This window comes from Pleurodeles waltl, chromosome 12, assembly GCF_031143425.1.
Source record: "Pleurodeles waltl isolate 20211129_DDA chromosome 12, aPleWal1.hap1.20221129, whole genome shotgun sequence".
NCBI lineage: Eukaryota > Metazoa > Chordata > Amphibia > Caudata > Salamandridae > Pleurodeles > Pleurodeles waltl.
The window spans coordinates 282,373,797-282,401,125 of record NC_090451.1 but is presented as its reverse complement, the minus strand read 5'-3'; the positions used below and the strand labels follow the sequence as shown (position 1 = coordinate 282,401,125).

Here is a 27,329-nt window from a genome sequence, read left to right as displayed (position 1 = left end):
AAAGGAAAAGAGAAACGACTTGTATCAAATGATAAACAGTAAAATACAGACTTTCTTCAACAAGTAATCAGTGAATTACATTCTTCAAACGTGTTCAATCCTTTTGTGATGCTCTCGCACAGGCTTGAACCAAAGGCCAATTGTACTTTATAATCCTGGTGATAGCATTACTTTGGGTGCAAAAAGTGGTGAGACAGATCACTTTTTCCATACTTTCCTTGGGTTTCGGGGTTAACAAAAACTCACAGTGGTTATACCAAGCTCTTTTAAGGGCAGGTCTGACTACCTAAATGGATAACCACGATCCAGTAATTTCTTTGCCAAGATATTTGCATCCAGCAAATAGTGCAATTACGTTGATTCCGAAGGAACTAGCCAAAGGCAGGCCATCTTTTAGGTCCCTTGGATGATGTCTCGTATAATGGAGAAGAGTATTACAGCCGTAGGTTTGGTGTATAACTTGGTGACCAAAGTTCCTTTGTGGGACACAATAGCCAAGTCTAAATAAATCAACCGAAGATGTGTTGAAATGAGATGTCAATTTCAAATCCACCAAACAATTATTTAACCAAATCAAAAAGTATTTTAGAGCTTGAGTAATAGATTGCCACATAAAAAAGACAATGGCCCTCATTACGAGTTCGGCGGTAATTGCTGCAGTGCTGGTGGCTGGCAAAAGACCACAGTGGAGGCGTTAAACTTATATCCGTTTTACGATTCTAAAATCAAAAAACACTAGAAAACAGCCAGGTTTCCGACCCCTCCAGGCCAAACGACAGCGACAAACAGGCAGCTCAGAAACCACCAATGCCATCCTAAGAAAAAATCTCCCTCCAAATTACGAAACACAAATCGGCACAGCAGTCGTTCAGCGGCGGTCTGCCCTTGGCGGAATGGATCGCCACGGTCACAAAATTAACTCACAAACACCACCCCACATTGGACATTTTGAAATCCCCGCAGCTGATACACATACATACACTTCACTCACCCACACACACCACTATAAGACACACACCCACAATCCTTAGCTACACCTACCTGCTGCCACACAACTTCCAGCCACCTAGAACCCATACTCTTGCACACCCCGCATGCCTCACTAACACACAAACACACGTCCCACAACATTACCATGCAACTCCTCCACCCCTTTCACTAACTCACCCTCACTCCACTACCCCAAACAATACCACCACATAACAGCACTCATATCACCACATAACCCACTATGGCACCCCCGAAGCACCCCCGTTTCACTGACAGGGAGTTGCGGACCATGGTGGATGAAATACCCAGGGTAGAGCCACAGATGTTCGGTGCATAGGTCCAGCAGACAACCATAGCTAGGAAAATGGATCTATGGCTCATCAACAAGGTGAATGCAGTGGGAAGCCATCCACACACAAGGAACGACATCAGGAAGAGGTGGTATGACCTCCCTGGGAAGGCACGTTCCATGGCATCCAGACACCAAATTGCCATCCAGAAGACTGGCGCCGGTCCCTCACCTCCTCCCGATTTTCCAGACTGGAAGGAGAAAGTCTTAGCTATACTGCAACCGGAGGGCTACCCTGGAGTCACTGGAGGACTGTACTCCGGTAAGTCACTAACATACTCCTCCCACCACCTACACCTGTAATGTAAGTCTCCCCCCCCCCCCTTGTTATTACTCCAAAACACCCTATCCCATATCCATCCCACCCCCTCAATCACCCATACCTTTATCCCCTGCATGCCCACGCCACCTCACTAACACCAACCCAAACTCTGTGCACACAGCCCTCAGTCCCTGCATGTAATGCTTGAAACACTACAAGTCCCACAAGGCATCATTCATCCCACAAATAACTATGCACTGCACCCATTCCAAAGGGAATCCTGCATGCAGGTGAATGGGGATATAAGCACAAGAAACAGTTGGTAAATGCTGACAGGGACATGGGATGGACAGGATATAGGACATAAACAGAAGGAAACACATGCCACTGCTAATGTTTGAAAGTAAAACACTTATACAATGTCCAGAATGTGTATACTACTACCCAACCAGCTGACAGTCAAACACCCTGCAGGACACACTATAACATGTATTTCCACTCCACAGGTACTGTTACTCATGCCAGCCGCTAGGATGTGTCAGGAAGTGCCAATCCCCCAGCAGAAGAAGGCCTCAGTGATGACAGTCCAGCAGGATGTCTGGATCTGGATGACCTCCCTGGCCCATCGGGAACCTCTGGTCAGTCACCCTTCAGAAGCCCAACTCAGGCCACCAGCCAAACGCCCACTATTCAGCCACCACCTACAGCTGTGGCCCAACGCCCCCCAAACCAGTGTCTCCAGGTCAGCTGTCTGCCCACCTGTACAGGGACCAGGGTCACCACCCATCACCAGGCAAGACAGTGAAGGTCCTGGTGCAAGTGGGAGTGGGCACACTGTGCCGGGGTCACAGGCACAGGGTGCCCGGCCCAGTGGTAAGGCATCTGTGGCCCAAGGTGGGGGGGGGAAGCAAACCAGGGAAGCTACGGGCCAGGAGGCCATATCCCAAGTCCAAGTAGCATACCACCACTCCCAGGACAGGCCCACTTTGCAGGAGAACCAGAGGCTGCAGAGGGAACACCATCAGCCGGCCATGGAGCAATGCCAGGCCCACAATGACCCCATGGCCTCATTCAAAGGGCTGCTGCAGGACATGACAGCAGTCATGCGTGAGTTCTCCACCCGCCTGCAGGCCCCTTCCTGTAGCCACAATACACCCCAGCCCTCCACATCTGCTGCTGTGAATGGACTGGTGGCCCTGCCGGAGGACTCACAGGCCACCAGTACCCTTTCCTCAGTAGCCTACGAACCCCCTCGCAAACATGGCCAGTGAACCAGACATCCCTCAGAGACTGTAGCCAAGACCAAACCCACAGCCAGGAAGTGATCCTCTCCTCAACTGTCTAGCTTGTGTGCCACTGACACACCTTGTTGACTTTCTACTGTCATTGCTCCATTTTCCAGTGGCCCTATGGACTCTGAACCTGTGCTACCAACAGCTTTAAACACTAAACTATTTCAGCCACCATTTGCCCACTCCTTTGCATTTCCCCATCCCTTATTTTGATCCACAAAATAAACACAGTACATTCACATCCACTGCATTTGTGTTTTATTCACTATGCATGCATGTGATGAACAACTTTTTCTATGTCAAATTTTGAAACAGTATTTTAAATTGGCTACCCTGATAGTATGCAGGTATGTTTCTTTCCAAATCTGAAGAAATGGGTTTCTAACACTTTCACCAAGCATGTCCAAATCCCAAATGGACAAGGCATGGCAAAGGGAATTCCACCATAGAAAGACCTGTGAGTAAAAGAAATGTAGCACACATTTAGGTACAATTTGTTTCATTACACGTGTACCTGCTTTGTGTGCAAAGTATTACATCATTGCCAGAGTACTCTCACTTCTTTACTTACAAGTATTTCCTATGTGTCAGCTGCAGTACACACCAGCAAGTAACTCAGAAGTGCAGCTTTGCACATAAGTACAACTGTAGAGGCCATCTACATCAGCTGAGGTTACCTCCACCCACATTGTGAGGGACTCCAGATTGGTGTGCAAGTCCTGTGGATATGTTGAGTGTCAAATACTGACAGCAAAACAGGGCCATAATCTCTTTCCACACAGCATGTCCAAACGGTTTATACATAAGAAAGCATCAAATCGCATTCAGGAAAACATAACTTGTGTGTGTATACTTCCTTTAGGAGTTCTCAAACACATGAAGCAGTAAGGACAATGTGACAGTACACATATTCTACCACACATGCATATACTGCTTTGTCTACAGCACTGGTTGTAAAGTCTGTCAGTGGTACACAAAACTACATAGGCAATGTTGTGGGATACAGAAGGCAAAATGTACCTTTAGCTCATTGGAAGTACAGCTGAATGAGATGAGTTCTGGAGTTCACATCATCCTCCTCCCCTTCTTCATTGCTGTCCTCTGTCACCTCAGCTTTCACCGGTGGATTAGATTGTCCCTCCTCTTCCAGTAAAGGTACATGCCTTCTCAGTGCCAAATTGTGCAGCATACAGCAGGCAACGACGATCTGAAAAACCTTGTTTGGGGAGTGGCACAAAGATCCGCCTGACATTTGCAGGCACTGGAATCTTGCCTTCAGTAGGCCGAAGGTCCTCTCGATGACTCTTCTTGTCCTGCTGTGTGCCTCACTGTAACGATTGTCACACTCTGTCCTGGGATACCTCACTGGTGTCAACAGCCAGGATAGGTTAGGATAGCCAGAATCACCTGGGAAGAGTGGGTAAAACAAGCCAGGCTCTCTCTCTTTGTAGTTGTGCAATCGTGTGGGACACTGCTGTTCCTCAAAATGTAGGAGTCATGCACAGATTCAGGAAATTTGGCAGTCACTTGGGAGATGTACTGTCTGCAAGACACACATCCTGTACATTCATGGAGTGATAACTTTTCCTATTCCTATACACTTGTTCATTTAAATTGGGAGGAATGAAGGGAATATGGGTGCAATCTGTGGCCCCAATCACATGAGGAATGTGTGCAATGGCATAGAAATCTGATTTCACAGTGGGCAAATCAGCAGTTTGGGGAAATTTGATGTTGCTTAGGAGGTGTTTCAGCAAGGCTGTCCGGACATTCCTTAAGATATTACTGAACATTGGCTATGACACACCTGCTGCCAAACCCACTGTCAACTGAAATTACCCTCTGTCCACAAAATGTAGCACAGACAGTACCTGCACAATAGAAGGAATAGCATAGGGATTACTTAGAGCTGGCTGTAGATTTGGTTCCACTTGGGCACACAGTTCACGAATAGTCATCCGGTTCAGACGGTAGGTCAGTAAAATGTGGCGTTCCTCCATGGTTGCCAGGTCAACTAGGGGCCGGTACACAGGTGCATTCCTCAGTCTCCACATGGGTCGGTGTTTTGCTTTCACTAATGACCGAGCTGAAAACAATCTCTGGAATGCGCTTCTTAGTTTAAAGAAGACATTTATTATTACTTCACCACGAGGTTCCTGAGAGAGGAGATTAGTAGGTTGGAGGCACACGTTTAAAAATAGTCACATCAATGAAAGGAAAATATATCAAAGTGATTCTCAATTGCAATGTGCACAGCAAATATATGGGATTATATTATAGCATAACTTCAAAGCAAATAATAAAAGTCAAAATTCATCACCGTAGTAGGGCCCATCAAATGCTTCATCTTTCTCATGCCAGCAAGAAGAACAACTCCTGTTCAACTGCGAGAAAGAGATTTTCCACCCCCACGGGACAGGTCAGGCAGCTGGCGCCCGCTCCTGACTGAAGTCTCGGAATTCCTCGCTACTGAACAGTCTCATCTTTTTTATATCTTTGAATAATTATGAGAGAACTTTCTAGAAAGCCCTCCCCTTAGAGGAGAATTATTAAAAAAAAAAAATGCTGGCTACTGTAGGTCGGAGTTGGAAGAAACAAGCGTCAAAAGTTGGCCAGGCTTTCAAGGCTGTCTCTCCCAAGGCTGACTAAAGAAAAACACAAAATATGCACTTCCTTATCATGCTAGGGTTCGGTGAGAGCAAAATACGAAATCACAAGCTTGGTTTACCATGTGGAAAAACACAGCTCATCTGCAATGTCTCAACTGCAATGTCTAACGCCACAATAAAGTCAGTAGGCAGCTAAACTGAATACAAAATGTCTAATGCCACGTTAAAGCCAATAGGCAGCTAAACTGAATACAGAATGTAATGTGCTACTGGTGAACATTGAACAACTAATATGCACAGTGGTGAAACACAAAGTCAGTGGTCAAACATACTTAATGTCATAACATCTCCACTCTCTGACCAATGACTTTTGTTTACATTTCTCTTGTTTCAAAGAAAAAAAAAAACAACAAAAACATTATAAGCAAATCAGGTTTGAATGATAAAAGCAATCACTGGAAAGCAATGGAAGTGGATTAACGTATTGATCTCATAATATTTCAAATCAGATACACCTACAATGAAAAGTCTGAAGCTTATATACTCTGAGTGGGATAATAACTGATTGAATAGTGTCTCTAAAATAGCAAGTTGATGTAACATGAGTTCTACTCATGTAAAGGTACACGGTCCACCTGAAAGGTTTGCTGGAATGTAAGTAAAGGTTAAGTTTCCACACAAAAACAGCCAGCCAACTGGCAACTTGACATGTTTAATGTGACTGGCAACAGTCACTAGAGGACGACAAACCATTTGATTTGACATATTTTTGCTATATCTGTCCGTTCGGTAAAAGCACAAAACTCTGTGTTCCCACAGTAAATTTTGAGAAGTTGATGTTTTCTATTCTAAGCGCAATTGAATGCATTTTCCGATGTCACAAGAATTACAAGACATGTAGTAACACGCATCACCGGGAGTAATGTAGGTGATTATATGAATGAGATTATCCCTCTTTTCATTGGTTGTTTCCTGGCAGTCCATGCAATACTCATATGGACTGAAGTGGGTTTCAACATCATGTACTTGCACGTCTTTGTCACGATTAGTAGCATTGAAAATTTCTAATAAGATGTTTGTTGGCGTTGGTATGTTGATTAAACATGTTGACAAAACATCCACAGTGCTTCGCATGGCGCCCACGCAAAATTCTGATCTGTTGAGCACGATCTGCGCCAAATGAATCCAAATATTGTCATTCAGATGCCATAAAGGTGTTGCACGAGGTGGGCGATCAATCAAGTTGAGATTGGGGGTGTTGGGTCCCTCCCGACCCCACACGCCCAAAAGGAGACCACACAGAACACTCGCGGCACAAACAAACTGTAGTATGACCTGTAAAAGAAACAATTATGATCATTCTGGCAAATAACATTTATCAGCTGGAATATGTTCCCATTTTCCCTGTCCTGGTTTCATGTTCAACAGAACATTGTTGGGGCCCTTTGCTATAATTTCTGCAGGTTCATTTGGGGGTTCAACCCACACCTTATCGCTGAGGTTTTTCTCTACTGCACCACAGCTTCCCTTCCCTTGCTCTGTCAGAAGGGCTGGGGCAGACTCCTTCCTTACCAAACCTCCATTCACTGCACTTATGACAAGTTGGGAAATTCTGTCTCCAATCTGTATGAATAAATCAGATTCTCTTCTAGTTATCAGAATAACTTTGATTTCTCCTTGGTAATCTGTATTAATCACTCCTCCTAAAACCTGAATACCTTTGAGGGCCAATCCAGATCTGGGAGCAATCAACCCAAAATGCTCTGGGGGAATCTGTACTCCAACAACATTTTCACACAAAGCTATGTCTCAGGGTTTTGGTCTGTAAGCTTGTAAGTCAAGACCTGCAGCTTCGGGTGTGGCTCTGTAAGGGGCTAACGCTCTAGGTTTTATTTCCCAATATATGATGGTATTGGTTGTATTTGCAAAGCTGGAGTTAACATTTGCGTCAAAGGTGTTTCAGCATTTGTTATTGGTCTATTGCTCAGAATCTGGAGGGCTTAATTTAAATGCTCTCTCCAGTTTTTCAAAGTTCCATCAGATAATTTTCGCAATTGAGTTTTCAGTAAACCATCCATTCTCTCAATTAGTCCTGAGGCCTGTGGATAATAAGGAATATGATATATCCACTCAATATTGTGCTGAGAACAGTAATCTTGTACCAGTTTGCCTTTGAAGTGTGATCCATTGTCACTCTCGATCTGGAGTGGTACTCCATAGTATAACATTAACAAATCCAGAGTTCTGATAGTATTGTCCTGAGTAGCACGTTTGCAAGGGACAGCAATCAAGTATCCAGAATAAGTGTCCACTACGGTGCAGGTGTATTGACACCCGCAACTAATCGGTAGTGGTTCAATGTAATCAATTTGCCATATCTGTCCTGGTAACTTTCCTCTCCCCAACTGACCTTTAACTGTTTGTGGGACAGATCTCTGTTGTGTGTGCTGATAAATAGGACATTTCAAAATCACAGTTTTTATCAAATCTAGGGGAATGTGCATTTCTCTAATCTCTGCCCACCTGTAAGTGGCTTTTTCTCCCAAATTCCGCATTTCTGGTGCGCCCACTTAGCCATCCCCACCAAGTCAGAATTCTGGGTTGACACTTCTGTCTCTGAACTTTTCTCTTTAACATCTGCAAGGGAATTTAACTATGCTCTCTTTTAACATTTCCCAAATTTCCTGCCACAACTCTTTGCTCCTCACAACCTTTGAGTTAATTAACCAGCTATGTGAAGCCATGTGGAAAGCCAAATGGCTAATTCATTAGCAGTGAACCAAGAATCAGCGTAAAAATGACACGTCTCAAGCAGCTCTTGCTTTAAAGTCTGACACACATTGTACAACTCTGCATATTGGTTACCTTTTCCTTCTCCTGTGGTAGACAACTTTTCAGTAACTAGATTGTATAACACTGCTTTCCATTGTCTTTTAGTACTCACGTATTTCAATGAATCATTAGTCAAACAAACATGCTTTCTGTCCTCAGGGGACAAGAATTTAAATGGTGCATTCAATTTCACTGGTAACTCTTTTACCTGTGGTACTCCCTGCACCCTCTCCTCATCATGTAAAGGGGCTTGTAACACCTGTTCATGTAGGGCTGCAGTGCTTGTAGGTCCTACTTTAGCCCTGTTTTGTATGTACCAGATTCAAAGTATGATACTAGCCTCTTGTGCCTGTCCTATACTATGAAATTTAGGTGAACTCATCACCCACTGCATGATTGGTAGTTCAGGTTTCAGAAGTACATTATAATTTAATGTAATTTGCTCAGTATTCACTAGAGCCCAATAACAAGTCAAAAGCTTTTTTTCAAAAGGAGAACAGCGCTCCCCAGAGTCAGGAAGCTTTCTACTCCAAAGTCCCAGGGGCACCCTTGTCCTCCCCTGTTTCTGCCACATACTCAAGTTTACATCAGTGTTTCCCTCTTGCACTGCGCACAAATCTAAAGTCTGTTGAAATATTTAATTTGCCAAATCAAAAGCACGCAGCTGCTTCTCACTCCATTCAAACTCATGTTTTTTCCTAGTTACTTTGTACCAAAGTGTTAAGGTTTTACCCAGAGGAGGGCTATACTGTTTCCAAAAATCAAACAATCTCATGAAACTTGGCGCCTCTTGCTTAGCACAAATAGTAAGAAACTCTAAAATCTTTTGTTTTACCTGTGACAACATCTGTCTATTTTCTGAATTCCACTGAATTCCTAGAAACTGCACATTTTATTACAGTACCTCTGCCTTGTCTGAATTAATTTTACACATCGTACTTTGCAAAAGTGGTCTGAATATAACATCGTCAACTTCTTGCTCAGTGTAATCTTTTAAAGAATGCACTTCAACTCCTGACAAAAATTGTGGGCTGCTCTGCGCACTGACATCTACGCTCTGCTCATGAGGCTCACACTGGCCCCCACCTTTCTTAACCTCCTCATTACTGGAATGTGAAAAGCCAGATTCTCCTGTAACAGCTTTGTAGATTTCAGTTTTATCTTGCAATAATTTATTCTGGCTAATTTGCTCACGTAAATTCTTATTTTCATGTTCTAACTGCCTACATCTCTCATGCATTTTTCTGTAAGCAGACAAAAGTATCCAAACCTTTCTGTTAAGAACAAAAGGGACATCATTTCTTTCAAAAAGCACATTTTCTTAATATGAATACACTTTTGTTTTATCCAGGCACTCATCCCAAGACTTAGAAAATCCTGATAAACAAGAAAACATGTTTGTCACAGCACCATAAGGCAGTTTACCTTCACATGCATTTTCAAACATGGTCTGCTGTGCTTCCTTTAAATCTCTAAACAAAAAAAACAAAAAAAACAACAATTACACCTTTAAATTGTGCACTTCCAATCTCCAATTCCACTCCAAGACTGCCGACTACGCCAAAATGTTTTCCTTTCACTAATGACTGAGCTGAAAACAATCTCTGGAATGCACTTCTTAGTTTAAAGAAGACATTTATTATTACTTCACCACGAGGTTCCTGAGAGAGGAGATTAGTAGGTTGGAGGCTCACGTTTAAGAATAGTCACAGCAATGAAAGGAAAATATATCAAAGTGATTCTCAATTGCAATGTACACAGCAAATATATGTGATTATATTATAGCATAACTTCAAAGCAAAGAATAAAAGTCAAAATTCATCACCGTAGTAGGGCCCGCCAAATGCTTCATCTTTCTCATACCAGCAAGAAGACAGACTCCTGTTCAACTGCGAGAAAGAGATTTTCCACCCCCACAGGACAGGTCAGGCAGATGGCACCCGCTCCTGGCGGAAGTCTCGAAATTCCTCGCTACTGAACAGTCATCTTTTTTATATCTTTGAATAATTACGAGAGAACTTTCTAGAAAGCCCTCCCCTTAGAGGAGAATTATAAAAAAAAATGCTGGCTACTGTAGGTCGGAGTTGGAAGAAACAAGCGTCAAAAGTTGGCCAGGCGTTCAAGGCTGTCTCTCCCAATGCTGACTAAAGAGAAACCCAAAATATGCGCTTCCTTATCATGCTAGGGTTCGGTGAGAGCAAAATACGAAAACACAAGCTTGGTTTACCGTGTGGAAAAACACAGCTCATCTGCAATGTCTAATGCCACGATAAAGCCAGTAGGCAGCTAAACTGAATACAAAATGTCTAATGCCATATTAAAGCCAATAGGCAGCTAAACTGAATACAGAATGTAATGTCTAAGGCCACGTTAAAGCCAATAGGCAGCTAAACCGAATACAGAATATAATGTGCTACTGGTGAACATTGAACAACTAATATGCACAGTGGTGAAACACAAAGTCAGTGGTCAAACATACTTAATGTCATAACAGTCGGTTTCAAGGGAGGGCCAACACACATTTGTCACCATCACAACACATTACAAATGATGTCTACGCCCACACAACTGCAATAATGCAGCCTTCCAATTATGGAAGGATTGTTTACAGCTTACATTGTGACATTCGACGAGTGATTACAGTGGTATTCAACCTGCATATGCATCCAACTAGTAGCACACATCGCATATAGCATGTATAGCTGTATATGACTGATGTACCAATAATTTACAGTCTAATATAACAGCTACATACGGAGCGTATAGATTGTACTGTAACACATTTTGCACTTCAAATGGTAGTCCACTGTCCTACATGCAGAGGACAGATGGAAGTGACATCACTCCACTAGCATTAGTTGTCATGGCGTTGGGCAGTCTGAACTGCAGTGCAACTCCTCATTGGTTATCATTGGTGTTGGAAAATGGGTTATTGGTAGGGCAGGTGGTAGGTACCTACACCTAGCAACAAGCCACTAACCTCCACATAGGTACAGTTAGGTCTCAGTAAATTAATCCCAGCTCAACCCTTGGTAGCTTGGCAACGAGCGTCAAGGCTTAACTTAGGAGACAAAGTGTAAAGCATTCAAATATCACAAAACAGTAATTAAATAAAACACAGGAAACAGTTTAAAAATCCAAAACCAATTTATAAAAATAGTTTATATTTTTATCTTTAAAATGACACAAAAACGATTAAAATCGGTTCAGGGGAACCGGAGATATGAATTTTTAAAGAATTATTACTTTTCTAGCGCTTAGAAACAAAAAGCGCCAATCGGGTCATCTGGTTGCACCTCGACCGGGACAAAGTCAAACTTTCAGGCCGACCGCGATGGAGCCCTGCTCGGCTACAGGTCGCGGGAGGCCTCGGTTAAAAAGTTACCTTCTGACTTAGTCTTTATTTTGAAGTTTTTCTTCACCAGGACGAACCTGCCAGTTGAATCCGACCTCCTGGAGCCCTTGTCCGGATACGCGATGTGGGTTTCCTCGGTGGAGACTTTTACCTTTGGACTTAGTCGTTTTTTCGAGATGAAAATCCTTCGACCGGGGTAAACCTGGATCTTGATCCGACGTCCATGGAGCCCTTCTCGGATACGATGGCTGGAAGGTCCCGGTCAACTTTTTACGTTCGGACTTAGTCTCTTTTTTGGATGTTTTTCTTTACCGGGACGAACCACGAAGTCAGGCCAGGTCGCGGTTGAGGCAAGCCGGCTAGAATTTCCGCGTCGGGTCGGTCACTTTATGGAGCTTTTTAAAAAAAATTCTCCAATCTTTTCCAAACTTCTGGGGCTTCACCCAGATGTTCTTTTAAGGTTCTTTTGGGGTCCACAGCTCACCCCAAGGGTCCAGAAGTTCTGTGATGGTCCTTGGGAAGTGCGGACTTCAACTCCCAGAATACACCTGGCGCAAACTCCTTTTTGGCCACTGGACAGTGGTCAGCTGGTCGCTTTCTTCAGGAGTTGGTGCAGGGGACTCTGGTTTAGCAATTTTTCACCTGTAGCAAACAGGGAGGCCCTCCTTGAACCAGTTGAAGCCAGGCAAAGTCCTTCTTGTGGTGAAGCCCAAGTGTGCAGCTGGTGCAGTCCTTCTGAGTGCAGGGTCCAGGTGCAGGCCAGGGGTCCAGCAGGGCAGTCCTTCTTCTCCTTGTAGTTCCTTCTTCTTGAAATTTGGTGGGGATCTCAGGCGTGGGTGCAGGTCTGCCAGTTTTATCCTTGCTCCTGGGTGAAAAGCAGGGGGGCCCTGGTTCTCCAATCAGGGACAGGGTCGTCCCCCTGTGATGACCACTTCCTGGGAAGTGTGGCAAAAATCCATCCCAGAAGGCAACAGTCTCTAAAAATCCAAAATGGATGAATCTGATTTTTGGAGGAGAGATCTGGCTGAGCTCACCCACTGGTGTGGCTAAAAATCATAAACACACCCCTCTCCTGCCCTCTCCTAATCTAATCAAGGGGGCACCTAGCTGTCTGGGGTTGCAGGATGTGGGGGTGTTGCTGGGTGCTCCAGATGTCCTTCCCTGCCTTTGAAGACCAGTTTGGCAGCCCTCCCCCTTCCTGCCTCACCATCTGCTGAGGGGAGATTCTCTCCCCCAAGCACATTCCTTTGTGTGAAGCCAGGCCACTTCACACCTCATTAAAGTAGCCTGGCAGAAGCTGCTGCAGGCTGACCAATCAGAGCACAGCAGCAAAAACAATGCAGAGCTGAAATTGGCAACTTTTTAGGTAAAGTCTAAACTTTTTACCTGTACTAGTTATATTAAATCCAACAACTGGAAGTTGTGGGATTTATTATAACAATCAATTTGATACCAAATTCTTGGTATGTAACATTTAAGGAGACTTTAAAATTTAAAATAAAGTCTGCCCATTCTAGCCTATGAAGGCCATTTACTTCAATGAGGGAAAAACGAATTTGGCTGTTTTTACCTCACCAGGGCTTATAAATCTATTTTTATAAAGTCCCTGCTTATAGTTACATGGCACCCAGCCCTAGGGGCACATAGGGCACACCTTAGGGGTGACTTATATGTAACAATAAGGTAGTTTAAGACTTTGGAAGTACCTTTATTTCCAAAGTCGAATTTGCATATAACTTTAATTTAAAAGCAGCCAGCAAGGCAGGCTTGCTTTTAAAATGACACTGGGCACCTCAGCAATGCACCTAGGTGTGCACCACCTATGCTGTGGTCCCTAAACCTACATGCCCTACCATATACTAGGGACTTATAGGTAGGTTAACTTAGCCAATTATAATTAGCCTAATTTGCATATCCATTTTACACAGAGCACAGGCCCTGGGACTGGTTAGCAGTACCCAGGGCACCATCAGAGTCAGGAAAACACCAGCATAAAGTGGAAAATGGGGGCAAAAAGTTATGGGGCCTCTGCAATCAGCCCCAGTTTCTCACAATTGGTGTCTATGGGGAACAGGGGCCAATTATGATCACCGCAGGTGGTGACAGTGCAAATCGCCGCGATCGTCACTGCCATTTTAATTTCCCTTTGCCACTTCACTCCTGCATCTCAACATGACCACAAATCCACTGCGTGTGCTGCTGTGTCCTGCATCTAGTTGTGAAGATGGCATGTGCAACGGGAATAGGCTTCACCCAGGAGGAGCTCACCAAGCTTGTGGACGGGGTCCTATCCCTGTATGCAAAGTTGTATGGGCAACCAGAGGAGCAGGTGAGTAGATGAACAGTGTCCTCGAAGTGAGTGCGATTTCTGTGGGTGCATGTGTTTAAGAATGTTATATGACCAAGCGAATAGGAGTAGTGGAATAGGTCATATATGTGAACTTGTATGAAGATGATGGAATGTATGGTGGACTACTGTAAGATTGTACCCTATTTCAGCATGCGTGTGGTAAGCCTACATAAATGTGTTTCCTATGTGTCTCCCATGCAGGTTAGCTCCCATCAGAAAAAGGGGTTATGGCGAGCCATTGCCAAGGAAGTGCGGACCGTGGAGGTCTATAGCTGGTGGAACACCAACTGCAGGAAACGGTGGGATGCCCTGAGAGGCAAGGCCCGGAAAACCGCGGAGGCCCGGCTGGGGAAGTTCTCCCAACGAGGAGGGGTGGGGGGGTTGCACGTCGAACACTGACCCTCGCCTCCCCCCTAATGGCCTGCATACTGGCAGTGACCATCACAGCGTTGGACGGCCCCTTGAGTGCACCCCAGCAGCTACAAGGAGTTAAGTACTCACACTGTTCTTCATGCCAAATGTAGTGAGTGGGTGGTAGGTAATGTGGAGAAAGTATGCTGTTTCAGTGACTCATAGATGTCAGGGTATGCAGGTGTTCAGCTTCGTGTCCGGCGTTCGTTACTTTGCTGTGTAGGTGGCATGGGTACGCAGGTAATGTGGTAACTGGGTAGAACAGTCAGTCAGGTATTGTTCCTGTTGTCTTGCAAAGTGGCGTAGTGGTACTCAATACATCTGAGCATTGAATGAATTCCTCAGTTGGTTATGCAGGACATGTCCAGTAAATCTGTAGGGCACCACTGTCCGTGTAGTGAACTCCAAAAAGGCAGGTGTAATCCCTATTTATGGCTCATTCCTGTAGTGCGAGGGCTATGGTAAGGTGAGGCCTTAGACTAAAGTGTACTGCATGTGTGTCTTCCTGCATAATTGGTAAGTTACTCGCAGCCTGCATCCCTTTCTTTGTCTTCCCCCCTCCCTCTCTGTTTTCTTGTGTCCATGTGTGCATCAGCATCATCAGGGAAAGGAGCAGAGTCACCAGCAAGTGGGGATGCTGCAGCCCACGGGACCCAGGAGGCACAGTCCACTGACGCTGAGGGAACCAGTGGGCTGGGGGGTGAGGGGAGCACCACGGAGGAGCCTACTACCACAGCTACATGAGACTCTGATTCCTCCTCCAATGGCAGCTCCCTGGTGGTGGCGGACCCCTCTGGGACTCTCCCCCCCCTCCCCTCCCCCCCCCCCCCACACACACAGCATCTTCGTCCACCACACCCCCTACCACCACCCTCCCCCCAGTAGCTCCCCACCGAGTTGCCCGTGCCCGCTCACCCATCCTTCACCGCAGGCACATCTGGCCCTGCCCCAGTCAGCCATGCTGTCCTCCGTGAGGAGACTATTGACCTCCTAAGAACCATCTCTGTGGGACAGACAACCATTGTGAATGCCATTAAGGGGCTGGCATCTCAGATGCAGCAATCCAATGCCTACCTAGAAGGTATTCACAATGCCTTGTCTGGCCTATGGAGATCGTTTCAGGCTCTAGCCTCCTCTTTGACGGCAGCCCGTGCCCTTGTGTCTTCCGTCCCCCCTCCAACAATCTGTGCCCCATCCGGCACCCCTCTCCCCTCAGCCAGCCCAAGAACACAATCCAACCAGCATGCCCCCAGAACAACACACAAGGCACTCAAGGACACACAGGCACCACAGATCACAGCACAGCCATGAACACACTCAACAGACAGATGCAAACATGACAACAGCCACATCCTCCACTACCCCTCCTCCCTTACAGTGACCTCACCACACACCCCTGCAAGCATTGCATCCTCACTCCAAGGTCCTGCCCCCACTGATAGTCACCACAACAGCAGTCACCCAGACATGCACTCGAGACACCATACCCGCACTCATCACCACAACCATAAGACACCTGCAGCATACACACCAGACCTGCAGTCACCACCACAACATCCATTTACATGACCTGCCTGCCTTCTCCCACCCTTTCTCCCCCTCCCAAAACACATAAACCCCCCCCAATCAGCCACCCAACATTCATCCACCACACACAAGCAGACTAAGCACCCACCTGCATCCAAATCCAGCACACCTACATGTCCTACGACCACTCCCTCTACCTCCACTACTAAGCCTGTTTCCACAGCCCCTCCACGTGCTCCTAAAAAAACGTATCGTTTCTCGCATTGACCTGCTCAAACCTCCTGGCCCACCCGGTCTTGTCCCTACATGTTCCCTTGGCCTCCCCAAACCCAATCCCTCCACTCGTCAATCCTCCCAAGACCTTCCTTCCGGTTACCATGTCCCTTACCCCACCAAGAAAAAAAACAATTAAGAAGCCTGATTCCACTCCCACCCACTGGTCAAAACCCACTCCCCCTCGATCCAAAGCTAAGGCCAAGCCCCCACCCCTCCAAAGCCTAAGCCCTAGCCCCCCCCCCCCCCTTTCCTAACCTGAGGCCCCACCACCACCACCCCCTTCCCCTGCGCCCTAAGGTGCCTGCCTGCCCCACTGAAGCCCCTGCCCTGTGGAGACCATGGTCATGTTGGGAGTCAAGTTGGAGCCTTGTTGGCACTGTTGTGCCACATAGACATGGACCTTTGGACTGCCCAATGGGCATCTATTGTACATAGTTTTGTTTTTCCCTTTTGTTTTTTTGTTTAATATATCTGGCCAACCTGCCCAGTTGGTGCAATTTGATTCAGTTGTCCTGCGTTTGACTATTGTTGCCTCGGATACACAGGTATGTGGATCGTTTTCCTCATCTGTGTGTGTGTATTGTGATTGTGTAGCAACATCACTTCTGTTCCTAGCTTTGCCTCTGTCTGTATTGGTGTGTGAAATGGTTCATGTGTGGTAGTGAGTTTGAGAGTTGGTGTGAATGGTGTGTGGGTGATTGAATGTGATGTGTGTTTAGTTGTTGTGCATGGTGTGGGTAGAGTGAGTGGTGTGGATGATGGTGTCATGATATGGTACCAGTGTATATGTGGATGGCACTTGTGGTTGTGTATGCCTGTCTGCTCCCTGATGTCTGTGTCGGCTTTGGGTGGCGGTCGGACCGCCTCGGAAATCGTGACGGTGAGCTGAGCCGTAATACGGTGGGCGGTACATTCCTTTCCGCCATCCTGGAAATGGCAAAAGCCGGCGGCGGTCTGACCGCACTGGTGGTAGTCGGTGAACTGGCTGTGTTACTGCCAGTTCTCGGGCGCAGTCGTAATACAGCCTGTTGGCAGTTGGACCACAAGCGTGGCGGTCCTAAAACCGCCAAACTTAGAACGACCAACATTGTCTACATATCAACCCCAATGGCAGACATGTTCAAAAAAAGGATTAGGCCCAGGATCATTAATAATTTTGTTTTTTCTCAAAATTATCAACAAACCGAATGGGAAAACTTGAGGCATATGAATCCCCCATGGATGTACCCTTGCCCTGCATATAAAATTCCCCATCAAACTCAAAATAATTTTGTTTCCATGAGTTGTTCAGCAACTCAATGATAAATTCAGTAGGGATCGTTACTGGACCTGGACGCATCTCCAAAACCTTTTTTTTGTGAGTATTTGTTCGATCGTTGACCTTTGGTTCATTGTCATAAGTAGTTTCTGTAAAAGCCATATGACTTTAATCTGTATTTGACACTTGAGTCCATTGAGGAGCTTTTTTGTGTATCTGCGTTGTTGGAGCCTTTGATATCTTAAACTCGGTGTGCGCGTTTTATTTATTAGTGGTGGTTTTTGACACATGCGCTATGGTTACCATACGAGATGTTGTTGCAGATCTGAATGGAGACCAGCTTTATTTTTCAGCTCATGTGCACTGTGAGTGATCTGCACGATTATAAACGCCAACTTTACATAATCTGGTTTCTTTCTTGCAAAGCTGTTATGGGACAGTGGAGTAAACTGAGCCTGCTTGCGCCCGTATACCTATTAATTCTCGTTTGGGTGGGTCATTACTGATTCGCTTTTTGTGAAGTGGCTATAAATATAAAGGGGATTTGGGTGTGGCACAGGTCTTTTAGTCAGTGGCCACAGCAGTTGATATTAGTTTTATATCTTTGCCCTGGTCTTGAACATGCTTACTCTTGAGTGATTGGGCTGTCTAGTTTTTTGGAGTCTTTATTGAAGTTTTTGTATCGACACAAGCAGGTTTTTTTGTGAGTTTTACCTCTCTCTTTATGCAGGAGTGTTTTTGTTTCTTCTGTAATTAGTGATTAGTTTCTGCACTTGAGGTGGCATGCAGGAGTTTTTATTTGGATTTATGACGCTTATGGTGTTACGAGCTAAATTGATGTGAAAATTGATTTCGTTTTCATTGTTGCTTATAGGATTTATTCTTTGATGATTTATACATTGGACCGAATGTGAGTATTTGTCCTTGGTTCCCTTATCAAATAGAGAGCATTATTATTTCCTTAAAGGTGCGTTATCACAGTTTTAATCTATTGTCTTGTAGATTATCACATGTGCTCTATAGTATGTCCTAATGATGATGCTATAAACGGCAAGGGTTCGAAACGCTGTTCATGCTTTTTGAAGCTGACTGGATATGAGCAATTTGTGTATTGTCTGTATTGACCTAGTGCAGGCTTAGTTGTTTGATTTTTTGATCTATTGCTCTTGTGTCTAAACTTTGTTGATTATTTATACTTATGATATTGTGATTTCGTGGAGCCATTTCCAATGGTTTATACATGATTTTTTGCATAATTATATTTGTTTTTTCATTACACTGTGTGTGTTGGTACCTTCTTACTATTTTTTTTATTTGAGTCTCCTGAAACTACTGTACTGTGGTTAATAATACGTTTAATTGGCCCAAGTTCAGGGTTTGTAGGGTAGTGCCTGTTATTTGTTTATTACGCTTAGAAAGTTGGCATTTAATTACTTTAGTCATTTGTTGCCTACTGCCTCTTTTCAATACAAATCCGGGGTGGGGTGACAGCTGGGTTTGTGAATTTACTCTAGACAGACACACACAAAGGGAGCTTAGGTGTGACATATAAGCCATCAACATCCCGATTGGTCATCCTGGACAGGTTGGGTGAGATGGGATGAGATATCTAAAAGTGCAGTATCCTGCCACACACAAAGGACTGCTTACCCCCCTATAGTAAGCCTGGAGCCAGGACAGAAAGGGAAGGCCTCTGTGCACTTCAAAGACCCTTCTTTGAAGTCTGCCCCACTTCTAGACACAACAGGGTATAAGTACTGGACTTTTGACACCACTGACAGTACACTTTTGGACCTGTGGATACTCTGCTAAAAAGGACTGCTGTGCTGCTACTGGGACTGCCACTGTGCTTAGCTGCTACTCTGCTGAACTCCGGTTTTGCTGAGCTGACCTCATGCCTACTACCCTCTTGTCTGTGATTGAGGACTAGGCCTGAACCTCTCCATCCCACATAAGGGACTCCCAGGGCTTTCTGGCTTACCTCGTGTGCTGAAGCCTCAGTGACATCAAAGACTTCCCTTCCATCTACAAACAGCACCTGGACTTTGATTGCAGCAAGTCTTGCTCTGTCCAGTGGTGCCAACCCAGTCCAGGGCCCTGGGAACTGAGTATAAGGTGTTGCATCTGCCAGAACTTGTGCATCGCCGCTGTTGCACCACTTGGAACCAATGCATTGCCTGCTGCAAGATCCGCATTGACATATTACTGCTGCTGCAGAAACTGAACCCGCGCATAGCACTCGGAACTGCTGCATCGCCTCTGGAACCACTACTTCAGAAACAATGCATCGTCACCACTGTGCGGAGAAGATCAACACATTACCCTTCCCACATGGGCTGACTCTGCGCATCACATTCGGAGCTGCTGCACCTGGAACTGGCGCATCGTACTCCGAACAGATGCATCAGCGCCGTTGCGTGGAGAATTCTGGTACAACTCCCTAACCGCGTGGGGGAGGGTCATCGACATCTCATGCTCCGGCAAGGATTAAGGTTCTAATAAAAAATGAAAAGTTTAATTTATACCTTAAATGTATGTGCCACCTACACATTATTATAACTAGCATGCTTCAATACACATTGTTTTCAGCTCGCTAACCAAACAGTAACTATAAGTTGCCACTCTCCTGCGTACCTGTTCTCTATAAATTATGGGATTTGCGATGCCATAGGTGGTGTTGCAAATGCTGTGATTTCAGATGGCATATGATATATAATATGAAAAGGTATAAGCAGTACATGGTAGAGTGGCAAAATCCAATTGAATTTTGAAAAGTTAGTCCAGTGCCTTCATTTCTTATTATGTAGTTAAGCTCCTAGACCTGCTCAGCGGGGTTGTCAAGATACTGGCCAGTATTCTAGCTGTCCCCCTCAAATAATTCATCCACTCTTATTCACCATTTGCAAGTAGGGTGGTGGTGGATAACCTGGACCCACTTATGGTGCGATTGTGATTGGAGTTTCTAAAGTGGTCCCATTTGAACCTCTCTCTCTCTCTCCCTCTCTCTCTCTCTCTCTCTCTCTCTCTCTCTCTCGCTCTCTCTGCGGATAGACTTAAGCGGTGAAAATAGTAACCCTCCTGTATGTTTTGGGCATGCTTCCCAAATTAATACCCCTCTCAACCCTCTGTCACATAGACAAGACCATTAAGGCCTAGATATGGGGTTCAGCGAGACATCGCTTGGCAATTCGGAAGCTCATCTCCCGTATATCAGCAATGGGGCTGGGCCTGTCCTCTGTGGAGCATTACTGTCTAGCCATACTTTTGTCACAAATGCCATACATGCATGCAGAATCCAAAAGGCCTCGTTCAGACTACAGGACCCTATTGTTCTGGCCCATCGTCGCAGCGCCCCTCAAACCTATGCTGAAAGCCATGTACACCACCTGGATACAGGCTCACAAGCTCTTTTTGGTTCATGGTCATCTCCATTACAAAGTTCCCCTCTGAAACAATATTGGTATTCGCATAGGGGAGGGTGTTATGCTTGAGTTGGGGCCCTGGCGCTGAGCTGGAATTCTAATCCACACACACCTGATTTCCGGTGGCAAACTCAAGTCCTTTGAGATGCTATGGAGGAATTTAGCCTGCTGCATACTGAACAATGGTGCTACACACAAATACGTCATTGCTTGCTAAGCAAGTTGGGTCCCCCAACCCTGGACCATCCCCTGTTCTCCTGTGCTGTCTTATCTTAACACCGGTTGTCAGTTTAAAGGCTTGCTGTCCAGATTCTACAATCTCCTGATTCACCACCCCTACACCCAGCCACAATTGGCTAGACTCAGGATGTCAGGGCAAGCTTGCTTGCAGGTGGAATATGAGGAGGAGGATTGGGCAGATTTTTTGGAGGCCCTAGAACGGGAGTCCGGGAGGCATGAAAGAAGCTGAGTCCTTTTTAAGATCCTTCATGGCTGGCACTGGACCCTGACACAGCTTCAGGTTGCTCCCTCACTTTGCCTGTGATGTGATCCAATCACTCGCCCTGTGGTATAGTTCATATATTACTGGATCGTGCTGTCATTGGCTCCTTCTGGACAGCAGTGGAGTCTATGCTCCTGGAATCTATAGATGTGCCCTTGCCTATTCCGGACCCCCTAATTCTCCTCCATGACTTATTGGGCCTTTCTGAGCTGACCCAGCATGCCATTCACATGCTTGTCACTACCCTTACAGCTGCCAATATTTGTTTTTTGCAACACTGGCATTTTCCACAACTGCTGTTGCATGAGGAACGGCTCACGTAGATGTACAAGACTGCATCCTATGAAAAGGTAATTTACAATTCAAAGGGCAAAGCAGATATTTTCTTCTCACACATGGTCACCATTTCTTTCTTGCTACCCCTCAGCCCCCCCCCCCAATTCACCAGGACTCTTAATTCTACCTCATCACTGTCTCCCCTGCCCGCCCCCACTCCCATCCCCCTCAGCATTGCAGTACTTCAGCCCACCTCCGAGCCCTCTCTTCCTTGCTTTGAGTTTTGTCTTCCCTCCCTTCTTTTCTTCCTGACCTTTTTCCTTTTTTTCTTTTCTCCATCTATACCTTATTTTCTCACCCTTCTCCATCTTTTTCTCCTTTTCTTATATTTTAGTTTTGTTTAGTATTGGTGTATGTATTGTAAACAGCATTTGTATCTCAAAATGGGTTTATGCACGACTTGTATGTCATTGTATTTGCTGTCATTTTTTGGTACTTAATTTAAAATAAGTATCACAACAGAAAACCTTCTAGCCAGTCTTAACCCCTAATAGAGCCTTTTTGGTATCCCTGGGTGCTCTGTTTAAAATCAGTTTTTGCCTGCATTTGCGTCCCATGCATAATGCAACTTCGTAAGAATTTGTTGGGAGTTCCAGTTCTCATTTCTTTCTTACTTCTTTCAAATCTCTACTTCCTCTACTCTTTGGAATATATTTGTTTTGTAATAATTGCATTTTGCATTAATGGCACGTTATGTTTATTATAAAATTTACAGTGAAAGGCTGTTCCATAAGGTGTATCAATAATTATGGCACAGTGATATTTTAGTTGAAATCCTTAACGTATAACAATTAAAGATTTGCATTGAGTTAATTTTTTAAGTTGATGAGCTGTCTAGTTCATTTCTAACCTCATATAGCTAGCTCATATTCAATATTTCTCCCACTACATTTCAGTTCGTATATAAATGTCAAAGCAAGCATGAGCCCAATACTGCAGACTTTTCTAATTTTTGAGGTTGAGCTTGCAAGCTCTTTGACATGTTGTAAGTATTGTGGGTTTTTAACGACAGCCACCTCACGCCTGTCTCTTTCATTTGTTCCTGGACTTGCCTTTCAGAAATCACTTGATTTCATTGGTAAGTGCTTCATATTTGTCCAGCCTTAAGGCTGTTTTTGCCACGCTGTGCTGACTGCCCCTGTTAAATGGATTATTGCACAATTGTCGATATACTTCAGCATGGCACTCACAGCCCAAAAAGGCACAACATCTTGAACTCAATCAGCGGTATTGGAGCTCTGGTCACATTGTTCACAGTTACCTAATCAGAGTAATTTCTTGTGGCTCTCCCCTTAAAACGCTAGAAATTGGTAAATGCTTTACATAAAACAGAAATGCTCAAAGCAAAAGTGACTCTTCGGCACAGCGAGAAAGCCAATGCTACAATATTCACTGCACTCTGGAAACTCACACCATAATGCTTAGCATGGCATTATTTCTGCAAACTTTTTTGCTCCTAACACCTGTGATGGTCCTAGGACAATGGGACCACCACCAAAACATGCAGCATAACACACTAGGTTAGTGGGAACCTCAAATGAATAACCGCTCCCAGCACTCAGTATCTTTTTAAGCACTTGTATGGCTAAAACTTTTGTTTTATAGCTAGAAATAGCTTGTATTCATTTGTAAAATCATTGCTAGAGGCCTTCTACCCCTGAAAATATGTAATTTATTTTGCTCTGTAGGGGCTAAATATATGTTTACACTGCATTATTTATTGCCATTTACTTTTTGTGTGGTTATTCCCTCTAGGGGTTAACTATGTAGTTACATGACAGTGTTTCTTACAAATGCTGTTTTCACTGTGTGCTTTTCTAAGCATTACAGTCTTATCAACATATGAAAATCTGTGGCCCAGAAACGTTCCCCATAATGCTTTGCAGGGCATTATTTTTACAGAACATGTTTTCTCAAAACTCAGCCTTTGGTGGTCCTAGGACAATGGAACCACCTTCAAAACACTGACCACAATGTGTTTTCTGTCTACATCATCTCTGGGTCCTCACAGTATGTTAATGGGAACTCTAAATTAATAACCCCTTCCACCATTCATTAACATTTTAAGCTCTGTCATGGCTGGAACTTTTGTTTTACAGCTGGGAGAAGTTATGTTTTATGGGCCATAAAGCTGTAATCTCATTGAAATAGGACTGCTAGCCTTGAAAATGTGTTATTCACTACACCCTCTAGGGACTAAATACATGGTTATCCTGCATTACTTTCTTCCATTCTTTTTTCATGTGGTTATGCTCTCCAAGGGTTGACTGTATGGTTACATGGCCATGTTTGTTCCAAATGCTATTTTTATTGTGCTGTCCTCTAGGGGCTGTTCTGAGCATTGCAGTCAACATACTATAATATTTCCAGCACACAAACCTGCCCCATAATGCTTTGCAGGGCATTACTTTCACAAAACATTTTTGCTCATAACTCAGCCTATGGTGGTCCTAGGACAATAAGACCACAGTAAAAACGCTCTTTCTGTCTACATCTTTTACAGGTCCCCACACTATGTTAGCGGGACCTCAAAATGATAACACTTCCCAACATTCATCGTCTTTTAAGCTTTCTCATGGCTAGAACTTTTGTTTTACAGCTGGGAGAAGTTTTGTTTTAAAGGCCTAGTTTGTAATAATATTGCAGTAGGTCTGCTAGCCCTAAAAACACCCTCTAGGGTCTAAATATATGGTTACACTGCTTTACTTGCTTTTGTTTTTTTCATGGGATAATGCCCTCTAGGGGGCTAACAATATGGTTACATAACCACGTTTCTTTCAAATGATATTTTTGTTATGGTGCACTCTAGGGGCTGTTGTGAGCATTACAGTCTAATGCCAAAAGTTTATTTCTGATAAAGGATTATATGATGATTGCATATGTTTTAATAATTTCCCCTTATTACAATTATGACCATAATCCAGACCAATTTAACATCCTTATTACACCATGAGTGTTTGGACAATCTTGATATGTTTGGGTGACCCTTCTAGTTTATTTCTCCTCTGTGGCTGTCATGCCTTTTTTAGGGGGATTGTGTTAGACAGCTAGCAACTCTGATGGTGGGGTGGTGAAAGTGGTATTCTATTGGAATTAGCATGGCAGATTTAAATTAGGATGCTAAATGGCAACATTTTCATTTTTTTGCTGCAGATAGAGGAAGTGCTTTGGTTACATGTCTGGCCACTGGAATTACATGGCAAGGAAACACGAAATTATGAGGCAGGGTTGACCAATATATGTGGCAAGAAAAGTCCAGATATGAATTTACAATGCCAGTAGCTCTAACTTGAGCAAATGCGAGACCGATGGCATTGCAAATGTTTGTTATTCAAGTTTTCTGCATAAGTAAAAGTGATGATTTCAAATCAATGTCATAATTACTCTTCCATTTGATGTTCTCTTGTCTGATCGTAAGAGCTCTGGTTTCTGTAGCAAATCGGGCTTTTTTTTCTATCTCATTGCTTCGTTCCAGGCGTTAATTTTTATAAATGTTCTTTTATCCAGATATCTTTGATCAGACATTCCGTTTTTATATCTTTCGTCAAACTGTTTGCCCACCAGTTGTATGGTGCAAATGTTTTGGGCACATTTTAACTGTTGATTTGCTTTATTCACAGTTTTAATGAAGCAGGAGCACAGAGAGGAGGTGGAATTGCCTGCAGTTACAACTTTGGCGATGCCCCTCAGTGGAACTGTTCAGAGCATGCAGTCTGTTCGAACACACCTGCCTTCACCAGATACAGGAAATAGTTGTGATAATCTACTGTCCACATCATCTAGGAGCCTTGTTTTCCCAGTTCCGCAGCACTATCCATCTGTGTTAAACCCATCTGTACCCCATCTTTCCCATTTACAGAGCAGGAACATTCATCCTGGTGCAGGTTGTCATACTGTAATTCACCAGTCTTTTCAAGCTACGTCTGCACCTCCAGCGAGGCCTTCCTACCTTCCTATGCAATCTGCTATGTATAATGGCCAGCATAGTCTTCCCATGAACTCTGCCTCCAGCCAAGGATTTGATACAGTTTCATTTCAACAAGATTCAGCTGTACCAGTTTTAATAAATCTTGGGTCACGGTCAGTGCCATCAATTCAATACCATTCTTCAAATTCTGACTCAGCAGCAGCAGGACACCAGTTGGCACAGTCTGGTCATTCTGGGCAGTCGTCGCTACAGCCAGTGGTATACCATTGTTCAAATACAGGACACAGTTCAATTCCGTCACCTACAACAAGTCAACCGATTGTGCAAACTTCACCTCAGCTGCAACCAGTCACATACCGCACCTCAAACTCAGGCTCTGCTTCATCACCAACTGCAACAACGTCCTATCCACTGGTTTGTTCACCATTATCCGAACCTTCATCTCCTCAATTACAGACTTTGCCTTACCAGACACCTAACTCAGGTCGCCCCACCTCATCTTCATCTCCAGTACCAATACTGCATTCTGGACAGCCTTCCTCACAAACCCTCAGCCCTGGACTGGGAAGTCTTTCTTCAGCTACATCCCTAGTCCATCACAGTGTATCTGATGCAGCTTCAGTGTCAACTGATAATGCATCTTTGAATATTAAATCGGAACCTGAAGATCAAGAGCTGAATTTTGAGACCATTGGTCTACAGGACATCACTTTAGATGATGGTAAGGATTTTGTTGGTGATTCAAGACATTTATTGGTATGGATGTGTGTTTTTTGTTTTGTCTTACTGTGTAAGAAAATGTTTTAAAAATAATATTTTATGCCTTTGAACAAAATTGCGTTACCTGTAGTATCCTGAACTTACGGTAATTTTTAAAAAAATGTACGCACACAAATCAGCCCATAGAACAGCTCCATATGTCATTTTTGTGAACGGCACAAGCTTTTAGCTGGGTTATTTGTCCTTTGCTTATGTGGTGTTTTACAAATACCATTTCGGTAACGAAAAATATTTTTTCTGGAAAAGGATAACATATATTTTTTTTTTTACCACAAGTTATCTAGAGTGCCTCAAACTGCTGAAGATCATGGTGCAAATGCTCAGTTTTGTGGGGGGGGGGGGGGAATCGTGTTCTATAAGGTACTGGTGTAGGTATCTTGGAATACCATTTCACTAGCCGGTCAGCTGCAGTCACATGTCTACAATAGCTAAATTTTATTGAATAATACAGGGCAAGGTGTACGCTAAGGTAAGTGCTTCCTTAAATAGTGTGCAGTTTCGAAATGGATAACTATTTTCTGGTACATCACAAAAACGTGTTAGTCATCTAAAACATGATTATGAATCCATAGGCCTTCGTTTTTTTTTTTTTTACAGTAACACTTTGCCTTTCAGCTCTGCATCAAGCTAGGGAGAGATTATCGTTAAAGCATTATTTTGGCTAACAGATTTTATTGCTGCTTAAAGAGACTTAGAAGAGACTTCTTCAAAAGTATAAGACGTGGACATTATAACATTTGACATACCTTTAATTTTATGATGTTTTAGATTTTTATCCATGTTTTAATATTGTGCACCTAATCTCGTTGGACTTTATCGTGTATACGTTTATTATCTTATGTTAATCTAC

General features: G+C 44.1%; 1 protein-coding gene across 3 annotated transcripts in view; it reads left to right on the top strand.

Moving 5' to 3' along the window:
• Positions 1 to 27,329, top strand: part of NFATC3 (nuclear factor of activated T cells 3) — an 821,290-nt gene that overhangs the window by 676,743 nt on the left and 117,218 nt on the right. For all 3 annotated transcript variants that reach the window (XM_069216237.1, XM_069216233.1, XM_069216234.1), the window contains one exon: positions 25,392 to 26,420. In XM_069216237.1, coding sequence (XP_069072338.1) covers positions 25,392 to 26,420 — 1,029 coding nt within the window. The remainder of the gene's footprint in view (positions 1 to 25,391; positions 26,421 to 27,329) is intronic.